The 19,925-nt window shown below is 40.4% G+C and overlaps 1 protein-coding gene and 1 long non-coding RNA gene across 2 annotated transcripts; one reads left to right on the top strand and one right to left on the bottom strand.

Annotated features, from left to right (window-relative positions):
* Positions 1-8,947: 8,947 nt before the first annotated feature.
* On the bottom strand, positions 8,948-19,027 carry LOC148357780 (uncharacterized). The gene is made up of 6 exons (XM_088345505.1): positions 18,692-19,027; positions 14,284-16,937; positions 13,158-13,330; positions 12,332-12,447; positions 11,274-11,382; positions 8,948-11,162 (listed from the first exon to the last, which is right to left on the bottom strand). Exons 2-6 carry the CDS (start codon positions 16,751-16,753, stop codon positions 11,031-11,033), a joined length of 3,000 nt encoding a protein of 999 aa, XP_088201631.1. The 5' UTR covers positions 16,754-16,937; positions 18,692-19,027; the 3' UTR covers positions 8,948-11,030.
* Positions 14,986-19,567, top strand: LOC148357779 (uncharacterized). Its single transcript, XR_015851509.1, has 3 exons — positions 14,986-15,938; positions 16,346-16,605; positions 18,736-19,567. It is a non-coding gene; the product is annotated as an uncharacterized LOC148357779 (long non-coding RNA).
* Positions 19,568-19,925: the final 358 nt, after the last annotated feature.

Below are 19,925 nucleotides of genomic sequence, written 5' to 3'. Positions count from 1 at the left end.
ATTCTCTCGGGGGGCCAGACTAGTAGATTGAGGAGAAAGAACTAATACCAAGAGAGGAAGATAAAAAGAGAGAGGGTGGGACAAAGAAAAAGAGAAAAGGAGAGAGAGCGAGCGAGAGAATGTGAGAAACAAAATGAATAAAAAGAGAAATAGTGAGAGAGGAGGAAAGAAAGAGAGAAACAAAGAAATCCAAAGATAAATAGAAAAAGAGAAGGAGGGAAAGAGGAGAAAGAAAGAAGAGGCAAGAGAGAGCAAAAGAGAGAAAAGAGAAAGCAAAGGAAAAAAGAGAGAGCAAAGAAGGTAAAAAGACAGGGAGAGAAAGAGAGAAAAGAGAGTGAAAAGGAAGAAAGGAAGAGAGACCAAAGAAGGTAAAAAGACAGAGAGAACCTGCAGATCGTTTTTCTCTCACGCTTCCCTCAGCGTTGTCTCGCGGGCCAGATTAAATCCCTTAGTGGGCCCGATCCGGCCCGCGGGCCGCCTGTTTGACACCCCTGACCTAGAGGGAGCTGACAGGATTGTCCGCCATACTGCTGCTCAGGGTACCCCCAAAAACAAAAACATTGTGAAAATAAAAGAGAAAAATCATTCTAGTTCTATTGGAAGATTTGTTTTACTAATTTAAAACACAATTATGTCTTTTAATCCAGTGGTCCCCAAACTACGGCCTGCAGGCCAGATATGGCCTGCCTACACATTCGGTACAGCTGCCTGAACAATACCAAAAAATATTTTTTTTTTACAGAACAAAGAAATGGGTGCGCTTTTTTCTTTTTGTTGCAGTGGTGGGTGCACCATTTTTTACCACAGGACTACCAGTGATATTGAAGTCACATGAAAAGGCATTGGGCTTTATTTTATTATCTTAAGTTACCATACCAGAGAGAATGTTAATTTCATTGTGCATTTTCACATGTTAAAATCTACAACTTTTTCCCTAGGCATCATGTTACATGTAGTACAGTCCTCTGGTAATTGAGTTTAACTTGAACAGGTTAAGACTGTGCATGGCACAACAGAAAGCTTGTATTCCATGAACTGTTTTCTGTGAAGAACCTACAGACAGTTATTAGGTTATTATTATATTCACTGTGTTATTATATATTCTCTGAATTATGTTCTGTGAAGAATCCATAGAGGGTTATTTGCTTGTAATGTATTTAATCAATTTAATCATTGTGTTATTATTTATTTTCTGTTGTTCAGTGAAGACCCCAGAAGGGTTAATTGATTGTGACTTTTCGTTACGTAAAGAAATGAAAGGTTATGTGGTCCTCTCAGGAAAAGGTTTGTGGTTTAATCACTTACTTAAAGAGACAGTGCATAATTTTCTACCATTAGACATCATTGTATTGAGTTGTGCGACAAAAACAAGTGCTGAGAAGCACAAGGAAGGAAACAAACCACGGAGACTCAAAGTGAGCTTGACGCCGCTTTTTGCCCAACCTTTTTGAATTATTTGTGTACGCTCTTTAGCGCAAGCTGAAAATGAAGAAGGAAGGAAATCTATATGTCTTATATCTGGTTTTTGTGTGAGGTCAAACAGAAAACAAACATTCTTAAAGTTTTTTGATGCTGTAAAAATGTTTAAATTAAATATCAAATGAGTAACTTTTATGCATGCATCCTTTTTGTTTTGATTTAAAATATGCTTCCAAAAGTCTTTTTTTTTTCTTTTCGAAACTCCAGACATATTTCCTTTTTGTTTTTTTAGTCGGTTATTGCTCTTTCAACATTTTGGGTTGCCGGGTCCTGACTTAAAGGGGCAGTGTTTATTATTTGCCCATTAGTTGTCGCTGTATTGTGTAGTGTACCCGACAACTTGTGCTAAATAGGAACAAAAAGGGAAACAAACTGGAGAGTTAAAGTGACGAAAACACTCCATTTTACTTTTTTTTTTTTTTTCCTAGACTTTTCGAGGTTTTTGGGTACGCGGAGCCGCAAGACGGCAGACAATCGTGTCAGCTCCCTGTAGATATGGCTTGTGTTATACAAAGCAAATTTAAATTTCTTGACCTACAGGTATTTCCTAAAATGCACCTATATATATATCCATGTATTTTTGCTTATTTTTTTGAATCAATATTGTTTTTTTGTTTTTTTTTTATGAATGAGGTTTTTTTTAACCACTAGGTGGTGCTAAATAATACATAATGTCCCATCCATCCATCCATTATCTGCACCACTTATCACCAGTAGGGTCGCGGGGTACTGTAGTCCATCCCAGCCATCTCCGGGCATTGGACAGGGGACACCCTGAACTGGTTGCCAGCCAGTCGCAGGGCACACAGAGACAGACGACTCACTTGCTCATTCACACCTAGGGACAATTAACCTGTCATGCAAGTTTTTTGGAATATGGGAGGAAACCGGAGTGCCCGGAGGAAACCCACGCAAGCACAGGGAGTACATACAAACTCCACACAGGAGGTTTGATCTTATGAACTCAGAACTGTGACGCACACGCGCTAACCACTGCTCCGCCGTGCAGCCCCACATAATGTCCCTTTAAATGTTATTCAAAGTGTTTAATAGCAATACGTAAAATAAGCCAAATCATATGCTACTGTCCATTTCATGGTTTTGGTATTTTTTTGTAAATTTTAAGAAGCATAATAAACAAGAAAAAAATATACTTAATGCCAATCGCAATTTTATATTTTCAGTGTACACATAAAATTAGTTTATTCATTGATTTTCCCGAGACAGACTAGCATTCACTCACACTCTCATTTATATTCTCCAATCTACCTTCCATGCATGCTTTAAGTACTGTACTATATGTGGGAAAACCCAATCAGACACTATAACGCTTAATATAACATCACTGAAGAAGCGTCGCTAGACACAATGAAAAGAAGTATGTAAACAAAGAATATGGCTTACTGGAAAGATATCCTCTGGTCTGATGAGACAAAGATTGAATTATTTGGCTTAGATGTTGGGAAGCATGTATAGTGGCTACCAGTTAAGGAGTACAAACATGTTTGTGTCTTGCCTAAAGTCAAGCATGGTGTTGGGAATGTCAAAGTTTGGGGCTGCATGAGTGCAGTTGGAATTAAGGAGTTTCATTTCATTAAGGGAAACACAAACTGCAAGCATGTACTGTGAAACACTGGAGTAGAGAATGATCCCCTCCCTCCAGAAACTAGGTCACAGGGCAATGCTCCAGCCTGGCAATGAACCCAAATACACTTCTAAGATGACCAATGCTTTTCTAAAGGGGCTAAGGGTAAAATAAACGGACTGACCAATCATATCTCCAGATCTAAATCCAACAGACCATCTTTGAGGCATCCTCAAGCGGAAGGTGGAGTAGCACAAGATCTTGAATATCCCCTAGCTCAGTCATGTTGTCATAGAGGAGTGGAAGAGCATTCCAGTGGCAATTTGTAAGGCTCTGGTGAAATGTATAGCCAGGAGGATTAAGGTGGTCCTGCAAAATAATGATGGCCACACAAAATATTGAACTTCATGAACTTTTACTTAAGGGTGTACTCACTTTTGTTTCTAGGGGTTTAGCTACTATTGGCTGTATTTTGAGTTTTTCAAGAGGAAAAAATAAATTTACACTGCTATATAAGCTTTACACACACTGCCTTTCATGGTGTCAAAGTGATGTTTCCTTAGTGTTGTTCACTTAAACAGTATAATAAAATCTCTTAAGAAATGTGAGGGGTGTACTCACTTTTGTGACAAGGGTTAGGGTTAATTAAACAGACGTTGTGTAATATTTAGCACCACTAAGTGGTAAACAACCATCCATCCATTATCTGTACCGCTTATCCTCAGTAGTGTTGTGGGGGTGCCCATCGCAGCCATCACCAGGCAGTGGGCAGGGGACACCCTGAACTGGTTGCCAGCCAGTTGCAGGGCTCACAGAGACAGACAACTCACTCGCTCATTCACACCGAAGGGACAATTTGGACCGGCCAATTAACCTGACATGCATGTTTTTGGAATGTGGGAGGATACCGGAGTGCCCGGAGGAAACCCCTGCAAGCACGGCGAGAACCTGCAAACTCCTCACAGGAGGTTCGATCTCATGACCTCAGAACTGTGCCGCACATGTGCCAACCACTGCGCTGCTGTCCTGCCCACCAATTACACCAAATATTGCTATTTATGGGGAAGGTTGTAAATTCCCTTGGAGAATAGTTGACGTAGTGTCAAAATTGTCTTCTAAATTAGCTTTGACTTTGACCAGAAGAGGGATGGGCGCCACTAGGCTGTACTTGCCCAAAACACACCACGGAAAATGGTGCACCTAGAACCCTAGTGGTTAAGACCAACCAAACAACCAAACAACCAACCTGTTGTTTCCTGGAATAATGACACGTAGAATAATTTCTTTTTGAACTATTTGAATACAAATCTTCTTTTCAATTATGTATTATGCCACCTTGAACTGCCCTATGTAATCCCATGTGTAAGTGTACCACCATTTGAGAACCACTGTTGTAGTTTGACATACGTTACATCTCCATACATACATGGAGATACTTTTTTGAATTTACCTAATTAGCTGGCTCCAGCACCTCCGCGACCATATTGAGGATAAGCAGCACAGAAAATGGATGAATGGATACATACACAAAATTGAGACAAATTGTTTCCAGGGACAGAAAGAGATGAGGCGCACAGACGTCGTACACACTCATGGTAGTAATTTTACAGACAGCCAACCTGACTACCACTGCATGTTTGTCGCACTGTGTTGCAGGGAATAGTGCTTTTCTTTTTGTTGAATTTGCCTGAGCCTGCAGTTTTGTGAGTGCAGCGGAGTTGCTTGCTAGTGATGCATCTAGGGACATTTAGTCTAAATGTGGTGTTCAAAATCACTTTGCGATCTGTAAAATTATAATGTGAGAATGTTTTACTTAGCCTAGTAAGTCTAACATTTTCAGAATGTTTAGACACAATACATCCCAGAGTCTGGTGGGAATTTAGAAAGTGAACACAATATGTGGTTCTTAATGGGCTCTTAGTGTGTCTGTAATGTGAAAGACAGAGTTTTATTTTTGCTTAATAAACAATACTTCGTGGTTAAAATTATAGCACTTTTTTTGAAGGACTACTGTCACAATCTGTCACTTGCACGCTAATTGCCCTCACCTGCGTTCACCCTTTCAGCCCCAGCTGCCACTCGCTCCCTAATTAGCCCTCCTCCTATTTAAGCACGTCATTCTTGTTCACTCCTTGTGAGTCCGTCAGCGAACCTTAGCACATGCAAGGGAAGCACTTTTTGATTCTGGCTCCCGTTCTGTTCCCTACCTGATCCTCTTCCTGTATCCTGACTGATTCCGCCCCCTGTTTCCTGTTCTGATCTCCTACCACACTCCGTTCTCCGGTCCCGGCTACCGGACTTGTTCCGATCCCCGACCAAGCTTTGTTCTCCCGTGCCGGCTACCCGACTTGTTCCGATCCACGATCACGCTTCGTTCTCCCGTCCTGGGCTACCCGACTTGTTCCGATCTTCGACCATGCTTCGCTCACGAAGGCTTCCTGATCCTCCTGCCCAGCAAGCATCAGATCGCTGTCTTTTTCCTCTCGCGCTGACGTCCCTGATCCGTTAATAAAGAATTGTGTGAAATGTTACGCAATCAATCTATGTTACGTAATCAAAAAGTATTCGAAAGTAACCAAGTTACATTACTTCAATTTTATAATATTCGGATTACGTGACTAATTACATTTTTCAACAGATAATTAGTAACTTATTGTATAACATTTTTAAAGTAACCCTCCCAACCCTGGTCCTATCGACATTATTTGAGTCCAGGCCATTTTGTGTTAATATTTGAAAATGGTGTTGAAGGTTTTTTTCTATTTATCAGAGCATGTATAAGTTTCCACCCCTTCAAAACGCAATATTTTGCACACAACAAATCCAGTATAACTTCTTTTTTGTTACTGATACACATAACAAAGAATTAATCGTTTTATTTTATTTTCCAATTTAATTAAATTTGAATGGATTAAGATCGTTGTTAAAAAAGCGTATCCACAAAAAGACTATTGGTGATTTTTGTTTTTACATGCTCCATTTACAAATCGTCTTTTTCTTGGTACACGATTTGGACAGTGATCTAACACCATAAAATTGGATCACGTGCCTCGTTCTCTGTATTGTTTTTAGTCTCTTAGTGAGAGAGCGTGTTCGTGTGTGTTCTTTATGCAATCTTGTTTTGCTTCCTCTGTAGCTTAAAGTGCTTCTCTTTATCCTGCTGATGCACTGACTCAGCAAATTATGTGTTTAACTCTTTGCTTTCAGCTTAAGCAAAGGCAAAAGTAAAAACACTTTGACTAGAATTGATAAGCATCTATTTGTTGGAAGAAAATTTTGGAAATTGGAAGTTGTTACTTATGGACTTTCATTTTTATAACACTATCAACAGTATATTAAATCAATATCTGTCTGTCAATCCATCTATCCGTCCATCCATCCAGAGTGAAAACTTAAAATGTAATCACATCTCCATAATCCCTACTACTTATCCACCCATCCATTATCTGCACCGCTTATCGTCAGTAGGGTCGCGGGGTACTGGAGTCCATCCCAGCCATATCCGCATTGGGCAGGGGACACCCTGAACTGGTTGCCAGCCAGTCACAGGGCACACAGAGACAGACGACTCACTTGCTCATTCACACCTAGGGACAATTAACCTGTCATGCAAGTTTTTTGGAATGTGGGTGGAAACCGGAGTCCCTAGAGGAAACCCACGCAAGCACGGAGAGAACATGCAAACTCTACAAAGGAAGGTTTGATCTCATGACCTCAGAACTGTGCCACACATGCGATAACCACTGTTCCGCCGTGCTGCCCCCTACTACGTAGTTTGTGCCAATTTTTAAGTTGAGTGTGATAGGAATGCTTGATAAATCAATGCATTGCTTTGTGTCAAAAATTATACCTCCAAAATTGTCACTGTTCAGGATGCCCCCGAAATGGCCAATCAATGAAATGTGTTTATCAACAGAAAACTTTCAACAATTTTGATATGTGAATGGTTGTTTGGTTGGTTGGTTGGACCCCTTAAACACTAGGGTCGTGGTGGCACCATTCCCTGTGGTGTGTCTTGGGCAAGTACATCCTGGTGGTGCCCAACTCTCTCCAGGCCAACAAATGTTTCCACCCAGTCTTAAACTGGAGAATATGCTAACCACTGCACTACAACAGCAGAACTCACGTTTCAGCTTGAAACCAACTTAAAGAGTTATATGGTTTGACATGGTATGTACAAATAAACAGATGCACAGATTGATGATTGTATAGATGGCGGTCATATTTTGTAAGGAACCTGCCATACATTTATGAGTATGTCAAAAATACACAAGTCTCTAGGTCCAGAGGCTCCAACGTGGTGCCCGCAGCCACAAGGTCAAGTCAAGTCATGTTTATTTGTATAGCCCTTAATCACAAGGAGTCTCAAAGGGCTGCACAGACCAAAGATTATTGCAAACTACAAAGGGTTATTACACAATCCCCTCATCTAAAACCTACACGAGGGCAAGGAAAAATTCAAAAACCTGAAGAAACTTAGGGAAAGGACCGCAAATGAGGTAATCCCTCTTCCAAGATAACTAGGCTGCAAAGGATATGCAATAACTAATAATACACAGATATTGTCAACATGAAATATAGGTCATTCATAAGCTATAGGATAGAAGCTGGTCTTAAGCCTAGATTTAAACAGTTCCACTGCGGTTGCAGATCGAATCTCAGGGGGAAGAGCATTCCACAACAACGGGGCCCGAATGGAGAATGCTCTCAAACCTGCGGTTCTCTTCTTGGCTCTTGGTAAATATTGTATGCATTTCCAATCATATCCCCCTAAGGACAGCTGAGAAGCCCGCAGACCTGTTCTGAAAAAAGCGCACCAGTGCTATGATGTTGTGATTTTTTTGAATAAAAAAATTTTTTTAGTGGTTGACCCAGTCTATTTAAAACTACTTTCAATAATTCACCTGGTAATAACATAGTAATAACATGATTTTGTTTTAGAAATACAAATCAAACTGGATGCCCATTGCGCTAATTTATGACAAAAGGTAGCTCTCAGCTTAAAAAAGGTTTGAGACCCCTGCTCTTGGTCATTTCTATCAAAAGTTATATATTTAAAAAAAAAATGCAAACCAAGTGCTTTCTCCGGACACTTGAGAGCAGTGTTGAGTTTCTTTAGCAAGTGAGTCTATTCAGGTGTTAAATTGCATCCAGTCAATTGTTAAAATACACCAGTTAACACATTCAATGCAATATACATGTAAATGTTCTGCATTTATATAGCGCTTTACGAACCAATGAAGACCTCCCAAAGCGCTTTACAATGCGCTTCACAATTTTCCTAACCGATAGGCAACTACCTACTATCGGGGGCATTAGAGATTCATTGTCTTTCCCTAGGAAACTTCGACATATAACTCAGAGGAGCCGGGAATTGAACCTGCGACCACTTGATCCCAAGACGAGCACTTTACCTCCTGAGCCAATGCCGCCCCAAATGCAAAATATGAACACCTTTTCTCCACCATTGTTTGTGAATGTGTTGTGTTTAGAAAAGATCCTTTCACATCTGTGATTATAATATGTGGGGAAGGTTACTTTGCAGGCTGAATGATAAAGAATAATACTGAAAAACAAAGAACAGAAACTCTGGATCAAGTGCCAGAGCCAAACTGTGTTTGACATCCAGGTTGGAAGGTACGTGATTTCGAACTACCCCTAAAAGTGTTTGCAGTTGATTTATTACACATAATTTGACTGTGTTTTTCTTGGCTGACCCTCTACACTGACTCTGGCAATCCTCAGGTCATTCCCTAGTAGTTTTGCGAGTCAATGCTAGAGCTCTGTTTGCCACTTTAAAACATATACTGTATTCCTCATTAAACAAGTCCAAATTATATTGGATTTTTAATGGCATCAGATCAATAGACTCAAAGCATGTGGTGAGGAAGCAGGTTTAATTTATTGATTATCTTGCCAAGACTTTCCTCATTGCATTGAAAAACACAACCGGACAACACAAACAAACGTGTGAAGTAAAAAGCTCGTTTTCATAGAAATACACTGATTGAAGGCATGGAAATGAAAGTAAATGTTACAAAGCCAGCGGAGATTAGACACTACATTGAAAATCAGGCTTACTTTCAAATGTGAGAGGAGCAAATAAACGTATGTCAGACTCATCTTTAGCGTCTTCTTCTGCACAAAGTGCGAAATGACCTTTCAAACTGGCATACCATTTTGATTGACTAACTTGTGTTCCAATGATTTCTTTTTTTTTCTTTTAAGAATAGCTCATGATATCCATCCATCCATCCATTATCCGCAACGCTTATCCTTAGTAGGGTCAGAGGGTTGCTGGAGTCCATCTCAACTATCTTCGGGCAATGGGCACCCTGAACCGGTTGCCAACCAGTCGCAGGGCACATAGAGATGGGCAACTCACTCACTCAATTCACACCTTGGGACAATTTGGACCGGCCAATTAACCTGACATGCATGTTTTTGGAATGTAGAAAAAAACAGCTTTGCCCAAGGAAACTCACACAGGCACGGGGAGAACATGCAAACCCCGCACAGGAAGGTTGGTAGCTGGAAGTGAACCCATGACCTCAGAACGGTGCCATGGACGCACTAACCACTCAGCTGTCGTGCCGCCGTAGATCATATTTGTAGTCTTAAAAATGTCACTATAGTTGGTTGGTTGATCCTTTAAGCACTAGAGTCGTAGGGGTACCATTTCCTGTGCTGTGTCTTGGGCAAGTACAGCCTGATGGCACGCATCCCTCTCCGGGCCAACATATTTTTCCATCCGGTTTTAAACCGCAGACCTTTCACATGTTAGGCAAATGTGCTAACCACTGCAGTACAGGAATATCTGTATAGTACTTGGAAAAAAAGAGCTTTCTGGCCCAGTCTTTTATGTGACAACAATCTGCTATTTTCGTCGAATGACTGAGGCTGGGCTTCAACAAACCACATAAAGACAAAATAATTGCCATAATATATAAGCTAAAGAAAGGAATAATAGAGTTTCTGGTAACTACATGTAACAACAAACGTTTTTGATCTGCTATCTGGGTTTTGTTTCGTCTTTAGATTCCTCTGTTTACAAAATGGACAAACCAAATGAAAGAAAAATAAATGGAGGAGAAGAACAAATTCATTAAAGACCATACTACTGCTGTACACATGACAGGAAGCTGCAATATTAAATCTCAGCTCTGGCCTTTGATAAATTGGTTTCAGTGTTTTTTCTGTAACACAGATTTGTGGCTGTGGCCCATAAATAGCATTAAATAAAAACGGACTGTACAAAGAAAGCCCTGAACATCAGAACGACCAAGATAGGGTCTTCGGCAAAATTAAGCAGTAGAATTTTTGGGCATTTGATGGCTGTGTCTTATAAGTAATAACAAGCTCCTTAATTCCATCCATCGACTTTTAAAAAAACAGTTAAAGTTTGAAAAAAATCCTCTTGTAAAGTCGCTGCAGAAATTTCTGCCCGTGTTTCACAGATAATGAAAATGTGCTAACAAAATCATTCATACCAATAGTTAACAGAAAAAAAGAAATATCAAACAAAGCTTTTAGTAATTTCTAGGAAGTAGTGGCTGTGTCCTATGTGTGACAAAAATATCCTGGGTAGATTTTAAAAACAAACTGGTGTTGGAGGATTGAACATATTGGGGAAAAAACAACAAGAACAATAAAAGAACAGGAATTTCTGTCTGTGTCCTACACGTGATAACAATCTGCCATAGTCCCCATTCAACTTGGCTATTGAGGAGTTTGGCTTGAAATTTGACTGCAAATTCTGAAATGTTGCTGAAAAGTTGGATAGAAATTCTTTGTGACACAGATCTCCTGTATTTTTCACACATCTTGTGGAGAACTTTGTGTTCCATGTATGTTAAACATGTACTTTGTTTTTACGTACCAGTAAATGTATTGAATTGAAAAATGAGGGTGAAAATGGGAACAAGATCTGACCATCAATAGGTTAAAAAAGACATCTAAAGTCCGGTCACTCTGAGCCACTTTTGCTGTAGTCGTATGACAACCGCCGTCTGGCTGCTGCGTTGTTGGCGTGCTGAATGGGTGAATGTAAACCTGGGCACGGGCGACGGTTTGACCACCAATTTGTGGTTTGGCTCTCCTGTAATCAGAGCATCAATGCTAATACAATTGATTTTTCATTATTAGGCTGTATAGGCTGATTATAATATCAATGTTGTGCATCTTGGATTAGATTAAAACGTTAACTTACTTTCTTGGGCTGCTGTACGTGTAACGAGCTCAGGAGAAGCCTCCGGGACACGCTTTGCTTGTATTTGTGGGCAGAAATTTTGCTGACGTCGTGAAAATTGCCCAACAGCCTGAAGAGTAAAAGGGAATATTATGACCCAATAAAAATCTGATTATTTTACGAAAATATATTATTTGATTATGATTAAGTAAAATAAAACGTACCCAATTAAAATTAAAAATAATACTGAAATTACTTTGACCTACTTTCACATTTTTTATTCTAATGTTGCAGTTCTTTTTGATTACCACACGAGGGTGTAATTTACACCAATGCAAGATATTCTAAATTCCACTAGATCACTGTTTTTCAACCAGTGCTGAGTTGTCTAGCGTGCCTAAGGAAATTTTCCGATATTATCTATCCATAAAAAAGGCATGCCATTTTTCAGTATATTTTCTTTTATTCCAGTGGTCAGACAAAAATCCTTTAACATTCATCTACCGGGCAGCAGTTTCCTATTCTTTTACCCTTTATTCTATAATTGGGGACATTTGTGAGATTATTAGAGTACTTTGGAGATGACAAAATCCTCTGAGACTTTTCAGAGGAACTAAAGAGTAATTAGAGCCTTCGATAACCCAAAACAAATCTCACAGATTTTTCAAACCAACTCAAAGGTATTGGGGTCTCCAACATGGTGCCCCTAAGAGCACTTAAATAGCGTGCGGACTGGTTCTGAAAATAGCTCTTCAGTGAGGGATCATGGTGATTTTTTTAGACATTTGATTTCTAACTGGCATAAAAACTCACTGCCATCATCAGTGTTTTTTAAAACAATGCTTTAGCGGTTGACCGTGCTTATTTTAACCCTACTTCTAAGAATTACAACCAGGTACTGACATAATAATGACATTCTAACAACAGTAATAACATAAGTTGCTATTTTAGAAATAATTTCTAACTGGAAGCCATTTGCGCTAATCGCTAACAAAAGAGTAGCTCTCAGCTTCAAAAAGGTTGTCAACCCCTGCACCATAGTGTAAATGGTATTGTGTCAACAAGTGCGTTTGGCTGACCGCTGCTCCTGATCGCTGCTTTCTTCAAGGAGTTTTGTCAATGTGTGAATGCCGTCTTCAGGATTACGAACCATCGAAGAGGGCAGCAAGGGGAAAGCCGTGGCAAAGAGGAGACCCTGGAAGATGTACAGGAGCAGATTGGGATTGTCAATTCAAGTCATGTTCTTTTGTATAGGCCTTAATCACAAGAAGTCCTACATGATTGTAATACCCTAAAAACACTGGGCCTGAAATAAATTATGAATGGGAATTGGCTCAGTAGTGTTGTGGCAGTTGCCTGCCAAAGATGTTTTGGAAATGTTTCTCATAGTTTTATGTATCATTGGAGTGGCAAGTATCATTGAAGCTATCATGAGTGTCCTGAAAATCTCATCAGGGTGATATAGAAATGTCACTGAATGGCATGATATGTGATGAAGTTGACTGGGAATGTCAATAGTGAAATCATTAGTTCAAGACTGGAAGGTGACTGGAAAAATGTTTGGTAATCCCACTGAAGTATTATGAGCATTACGTGAAATTCAATCTGCGTAAAAATACTGCCAAAGTGTCAATGTAACCATCTGGATTGTACTAGTAACAAGGTTGGTTGTGACTGATGAACTGTCCAGTCTGACAATGGTGAACATGATAACCTTCCCAAGTTGAACTAGTAAAAAGCTTGGTTCTGCCCAATGAATTGTCCAGGATGTTCCACGGAGGATGGTCCACTTGTTAACTACCTGGGATTGTACTAGTAACAAGCCTGGTTGTAACGGATGAATTGTCAAGTCTGAGAATGGTCGGATAATTGGTTCGCACTTTCATAACAAGAAGAGCTCCCTACCAGTTTGTGATCAACCATGTCTGTCCTTTCTTCTTCAGTCCACCACTGCCCTGCCATATCCTGGCATTCATCCCGGACGTCCTGAGGAAAGGCTGTCCATGCGTCCGGACTTCCCGTTGAGGTGTAATCACCTTTAGGCGACTCTCCTGCGATCGTACTCTTTCCGAATGATACTTAAAGCACACAAACATTCCAATGATAATAAAAGCTTTGAAACAAAGTTTATTCATTCAAGAACTCCATGTCTCTTTTTCGACACTCTCTCAGGGCTGACCAAAGGTTTACTAACGGGCACTTGGTAGCTCCCAAAAGCCCCATGTGGACTAGTTCTATAAATAGCTCACCGGTGATTGGTTATTGTGATTTTCCCTGAAATTTCAGAAGAAAAAAAAAAGAAAAAAATATTTACAAAGTTAGAAAATGGTACTATCAGTTTTGTAACACAGACCAAAGCATCAACATCATAGTTTTTTTTAAACTTCATGATCAATTCTTAATAACTCTTAATATAATCTATTTGCCTATCAATTACATATGCAATCTACCGGTATCCCTTTTAGAAAACAATGATTTCATGGTTGTTTGATCTTAATGAATTCAGCTCCACTTCTAAAAACAATCTAGTAATAATGTATTAGCAACAGAATAATAACATGGTAATGCTTTTCTTTTTTCAGAAAAGCATATCAAACTAGAGGATCTTTGCACTAATTAGTAACAGAGAAATAGTTCTCAGCTTCAAAAATGTTGGTGACCCGTGCAACAGTCTTAAAACGAAAGCATATCCCTTTGGTTAAACCTCCCCTAATCCTGAGCAATAATTCCAAAAATGTTGTAGGGTGGATGAAAGTAGAGGAAGTAAACAAAGAGTTCAGCCTCCTGTCATGACCTTGCTTGGAATCTTGTTGAATTTGTCAAGCATACAAGAAGCACTAATGCAAATATAGGGAATGTAAAGTAGGCACAAAAAAATGTGTAGATGACCGGAAAAAAATAACATTTTCATTTGACTTAAATTTCGTGTTGTTGTTTTCTCTTAATCTTATTTTGTTAAATCAAGTCTTGCTCTTGTCATTAATGAAATGTCTGTTGCGTTAACATGCAGGTGAAAGTTTAGTAAACTTACCCGCTGGACCCTCACATGGCAACGGGGCAGGTATGGCGACACCCTGGCTCCACTCTTCTCCTTCCTCCGCTTGCACGAACCCACCAAACTCATCTTCCTCGTCCTCCTTCTTTGCGTCCTGGAACTCCAGTTCTATCCTTTCTTTTTTAACTTCTGCTCCGGTGCAGCGCTGACAGGTTGCCTTGGTTCCCAAGGTGGGCAGGGCCAAGGTGGGATTATGTCGGAGGGGACCAGCAGGAGTTCCCATGCATCCACAGGCAAACTGTTTTGGCGTCCAATCAGGTTCTTCAGCCTCCAAACAGTCCAGTCTGATCTTAACTCTCAAAGAAGAGGAGGAGGGGTTCTTCTTTGTGTTTGACACATTGCCCTCCAAGTCCGGGGGCACCGAAACCTGGCAAAACTCTACTTCGGCTTGACCATTGCTGCCCTCTATGGGGAAGATGTCCTTGGTGCATATGCTCGAGGCTGTGTTGTCAATAAAAAGTCGTGTGTGATTTGTGTCTCCGGGATCTTTTATGGCCTTACGTTCTAAGGGATCGTGGGAAGATTCCAAGACCGGGCATGGCTTGCCAAAAGTAGATGTATTATTGCGAAATTCCTTCCTCTCCTTGTCCTCCTCCGCATTCTCTTCCCACTCCACCTTCATTTCCCCAGTCCAAGTGATTTCGTTTCTCGCAATTTTAGCCTCGGCAACATCCTGAAGGTGTCCGTGACTTGCTCCTCGGTTTTCCTGACAGAGTCCCTGTTCTGGACTTTTGAGGTGTTTTGCGTTGACTTTGTCAGGCACTTCCTGTTTCTCAGTAACTTCCCCATTAGCAAGTCTTACATTACAGCAGGCTACATGATTTACCTTCCTCTTACTTTCCTCATTGAAAGAAATCTGAAAGCCGAGACTTGCGCACAGTTCTTCGTTTTTGCAACAAGCTCCCTCATCGGGATTGGCCAGGCAAACCTGTTCCTGTCTGTTTATTCTTCCTTGGTTTTCTACGACATCATCATAAGGAAGTCTCTTATATTTGCTGGTCACAAGACTGGGCTGTATTAGACTTTCCCCGGTGTAAGCATTCCCAATGCAGCCGAGATTCCCACCTGGTCCACAGCTTTTCTGATCGGCTTCCTCCTCAGGAGTTGTGACCCACAGCAACCCTGCTTTGTGGGGTTCTCGCTGTTTTCCAGCAACATCTTTCTCGGAAAGTTTTTTGTCTGTGTCGGCTACAAGACTGGATGTTCTCTGGCTTTCATCCCTTAAAGGATTTTGACCGAATTCAGGATTCTCCTTGGATTGCCCTTCAGGACTGACATGGCAGTCCAGACACACTTCTGGCCTCTCCTGTTTCAATTTCACTTCCGCATCGGGAAATCTATTATCTTGGCTGGCCACATAACTGGGTGTTCTCTGGCTTTCCTTATTTGAAGAATTTTGAAAGAATACTGGATTCCCGTTGGATTCTTCTACAGGTCTGAGAAGGAAGTCCAGACACACTTCCTGTTGCAAATTGACTTCCTCATAATAAAGTGTTTTGCTGCCAACTCTGGAGATTTGACTGGACTTCCTTATAGTTTTTTCTCTTGACAAACTCTGAAGGTAATCAGAAGACCCATGTTTGTGTTCTGGATAGGCTTCCCCTTTAGGACTGACGAGGCGCTGTAGACAGGTATTGCTTTGTTTTTCCTGTTTTTCATCAGCTTCCTCTTGGTTGGCAGTTTGACTGAATTTTCTTGTGCTTTTCTCAATGGACAAATGCTGAAGAAATTCCGACCCTTGAGGTTCTTTGTCTTCCGGACAGGCTTCTGCTTTGGGACTGTTGAGGTTCTGCAGATTGGTGTTGCTTTGTGTTTCTTGTTTCTTGCTAACTTCTTCAATTGGAAGTCTTTTCTCTCGGCCAACCGAATGAGTGGACTTTCTCCATCTGCGGGCTGAACGTACTCTAACTCGGCTTCCTACAGTCTGTGTCTGAACGGCGGAAACTTCCCGCCTAGGACCAGTACTAGACTTTCCTCTGAGCCATCCTGTTGCTCCGCTGGCTGTGGAGTACAAACTACTACCTTTGTCGTTCTGCAGAAAGAGGCATTGCGTCTGCGTCTTGCCGTTGCCTTCGGTTGTCTTCAGAGTGGCTACTGTCACCAGGGCGCCCACCCCCGCATGAGGGAGGCCATACCCCGAAGCCCATACCCCGCTCAGGTGCACATCCGCCGGCCGAAGACAGGAACTCCTTTGACAGGTTGGGGGCGTTACTGGTGCTTGTCCGCAGTTCAATGGTGTGCTGCCTTTCTGCCGGTTCTTGGAGCACAGCGCCCATGCCCGCAAGCCCCGAATGAGTGGTAGGTCTGCCAGGCCCAGTTCCAGCTTGCTGGGGTGTGGCTGAGATTCCGGGGAGCAATTTAGGGGTGCTTCCTGGGAAGCCCCCTTTAGACATGGGTAGTTGTTATTGTTGTTGTGCTGCAACATGATGCCCCACTTGAGCCTCATCTAGAAAGGTGTTTGCGTCCCTAAACTAATGGCGATTCAGATAGTGTCGCAGCATTGCCTATGAATATTCAAAACAATGATGCCTCCATGTGGACGACTGACGACAGCCAGGATATAATGGGACATTTATGTTGATGATGGGTTCAAGTTCTACAGTCGTACTTGTTCACTTTTATAGAACAACCTAGAAAGAAAAAACACACTTTTTAGGATTTAAAGTTGAATTACAGTATGTTGAAGCAACAGTGAATATATTAAATGATGTTTAGGTTATAGGAAATGTAAAAATCAGCTGTATTTTCTTTTAAAGCAAAAGTTCAAGATTTTTCTGGCATTTTACTAAGTCACATTCTATCAGGTTAACAGTAAACAAAAGAAAAAAACGTTATTCCATTCAGGTTTTAAATTTTACATTGTTTGAAAAAAAATAACATTATAATACTTGAACATATCCGATTTTTCCGTCCAACCGTCCCTCACTTATATATTAAAGAATTGTATAAAGAGCAATTACAAACCCTGTTCTGTCAATAATAAATGTATTGATTTTTCATGTTAATAAAATCTGAAATTCGGTTTTTGTCAAATAATAGTGAGTTTTTCATCCTTTTGAAAAAACAAACTATTTTTTCACATGCAATCAACAATGATAAATATATTGAAGAACATTTTCCCAAAAACAGATTTTAGATAAAAATACATTTGATCAAAAAACAAAACAAAACATTGGGCAGAGTTTAAAGCCATAACTCCTATGATTTTACAGAGTAACTTAATTTTACTGATGCAATGATAAATGAAACAGTTTGCTATCACGATATCAAAATCGCCACATTATATCTTCCTAATACCTAGATATTTCAAATCATTTAACGTAGACATCGCACCCATTAAAATGCAAGTTTGTATTCCCTTTGTAGAGTCCTAGCCTCCTCTAGTGGCTAGTTCAATAGTGCAGTTTTTGCTAGCTTCAGACCCCCCAAAAATGTGAACGACATAAACCAGTATGCTGTTCTTGTTAAAGGGACTGTGTGTATTTTTTGTGCCCCATAGTGGAAAATGCATTAAAACAACTATACTGATGTACAAATAAACAAAAATACGCGAACTATTATATGAACGTGCATTTTTAAAAACACTCATAGGTCGTGATTTTTTGTTGACATAACATAAGGCTTACGTAAAAGAAGCTCACATAATTGTCTGTCATCTTGCTGGAATTGCCCTCTAAAACAGAGAGGGCTGATTTACAGTAATTTAGGCCACTTTGCTATTAATATGAAATATTTGAAAAACCTTTGGGGACTTTACCACAATATCTCGATATTTGCTGGTCACAAGACTGGGCGATGATTATAGTATCTTATGGGAAGGTTTTGATAGGTACCCTACTGTGAAATTTGGATATCCTTACTCATTTGGACCATCTAATAATAAAAATGTAAATTGTATAATGGGATGGACCAGGTGACTCATAGGTCAACATGAGTGCATATGCGCCAACTAATTTTGTACGGGATTTTTTAAACTCCTTTTTTGTTAGATCGAACTCATCTTGCCCATTTGGGCTGGAATTGGTAACAGAAGAACACGTCAGATTGGTTGCTATTACTGTCGTGGTTTTCTACATTCTTGCTGTGAGTAAATAGGTGCCACGTTGGGTTTATTATCGCTTTATAATGAGGATTTTCAATCATTAATAAACAATTGGCAAAGGTTGACAGGTTTTTGAGAACTAATTGTTACAGATATATGGTGTTTTTGTAATATAAGGGTGTAGTGATCGTAGTTCATCCACATGTGAGGCACAAAAAAGGCCTTGTGTGCATGAAGGTGACAAAGTGACGCAATGATCGGTCGTGGGCCGTCACGCTCATCCTTATACAGGGCACTGACGTCACTGAGACAGAAATATCAATGTATACGTATACTCCTTACCCATTTCGATGCATTAAATGTCCCTCAATCCTCTGCGTCCTCAGGCGGAGGATGCACGTCCTTCTTTAGCTGAACAGCATCTCTGTCGACCCTCCGTGACTCGACGAACCACGGAAAGTCCAAGCTGGTTTAAAATAGACGCAATAGCACCGGAAAAGTGTCCATCTTTTTCTCTTCCGTAGCTCCCTCAAGCACCGTCAGCTTCTGCCTCCCACTGGCACCAGCATCAGCATCACTGCAGCCATTGCGCGTCATCTGTGACACGCAGTGCACGCGAGCAGCTGCATCATCACCGCAGCTCGCTTCCACGCACTCGCAAACACAAGCCAGACTCGTTCTGCCCACTTGCCACTCGTGGCTGGGGCTGTGGGCGGAGCCTATCCCTCCATCACTCAAGAGGAGATAGCATACCTGTCAACCTGCCCTTACAAACTGTTGTATTTTCCCTTACAAAATGCAAAATAATCTTACACCATATTTTTTTTCAAACGTGTTTATTGATGTAGTTTAACATGTTATATTGTACATGTGTTTCGTTATATCATATATATTGTTAATTAACATTTTGTTGTGAGATACCGAGTTGCACGTCACACTGGGTATTTGTATATTGTATTCTTTTGGCTTTATTATTGTACTGTTCTCAGCTCAGGGATGCTGCTGGAAATGTGAATTTCCCTTAGGGGATGAATAAAGTATCTATCTATCTATCTATCTATCTATCTATCTATCTATCTATCTATCTATCTATCTATCTATCTATCTATCTATCTATCTATCTATCTATCTATCTATCTATCTATCTATCTATCTATCTATGAATGAGGTTTACTATAAAAAAAGTTCAAAAATGAAGTAGCTTGGACGTTCACTGTAGAAGGAAAAAATACATGCAAATATAATTAAGTAGAATTTTCTTATTCAAATGATTAATTCATTTTCAGCATTATATTATTGTCTGTAATATACTGATTAAAGGGATAACCACAAACCTGTCTTTTTTCATTTTCTCCTTTTATACATCCCTTTTTTCTTAACTTCTTTTATACAACATAATAATTCGTAATATAATGCATCAAAGCAAGTGAGCCGTTTGAGAGCCGGCTCTCTTTAATAGGTTGAGCCGAAAAAGCCGGCTCTCTAAAAAGAGACGGACTTCCTTTCACTACACAACTACCACAGAATGATGCATGATGAGAAATCCCCAGGCGGCAGACGCATGCGCACAGTAGCA

The sequence above is a fragment of the Urocampus carinirostris genome, chromosome 10, assembly GCF_059441175.1.
Source record: "Urocampus carinirostris isolate Australia breed hairy pipefish chromosome 10, RoL_Ucar_1.0, whole genome shotgun sequence".
In the NCBI taxonomy this organism is placed as follows: Eukaryota; Metazoa; Chordata; class Actinopteri; order Syngnathiformes; family Syngnathidae; genus Urocampus; species Urocampus carinirostris.
The sequence above is the reverse complement of the archived record's forward strand: the minus strand, read 5'-3'. Positions and strand labels throughout refer to the sequence as shown.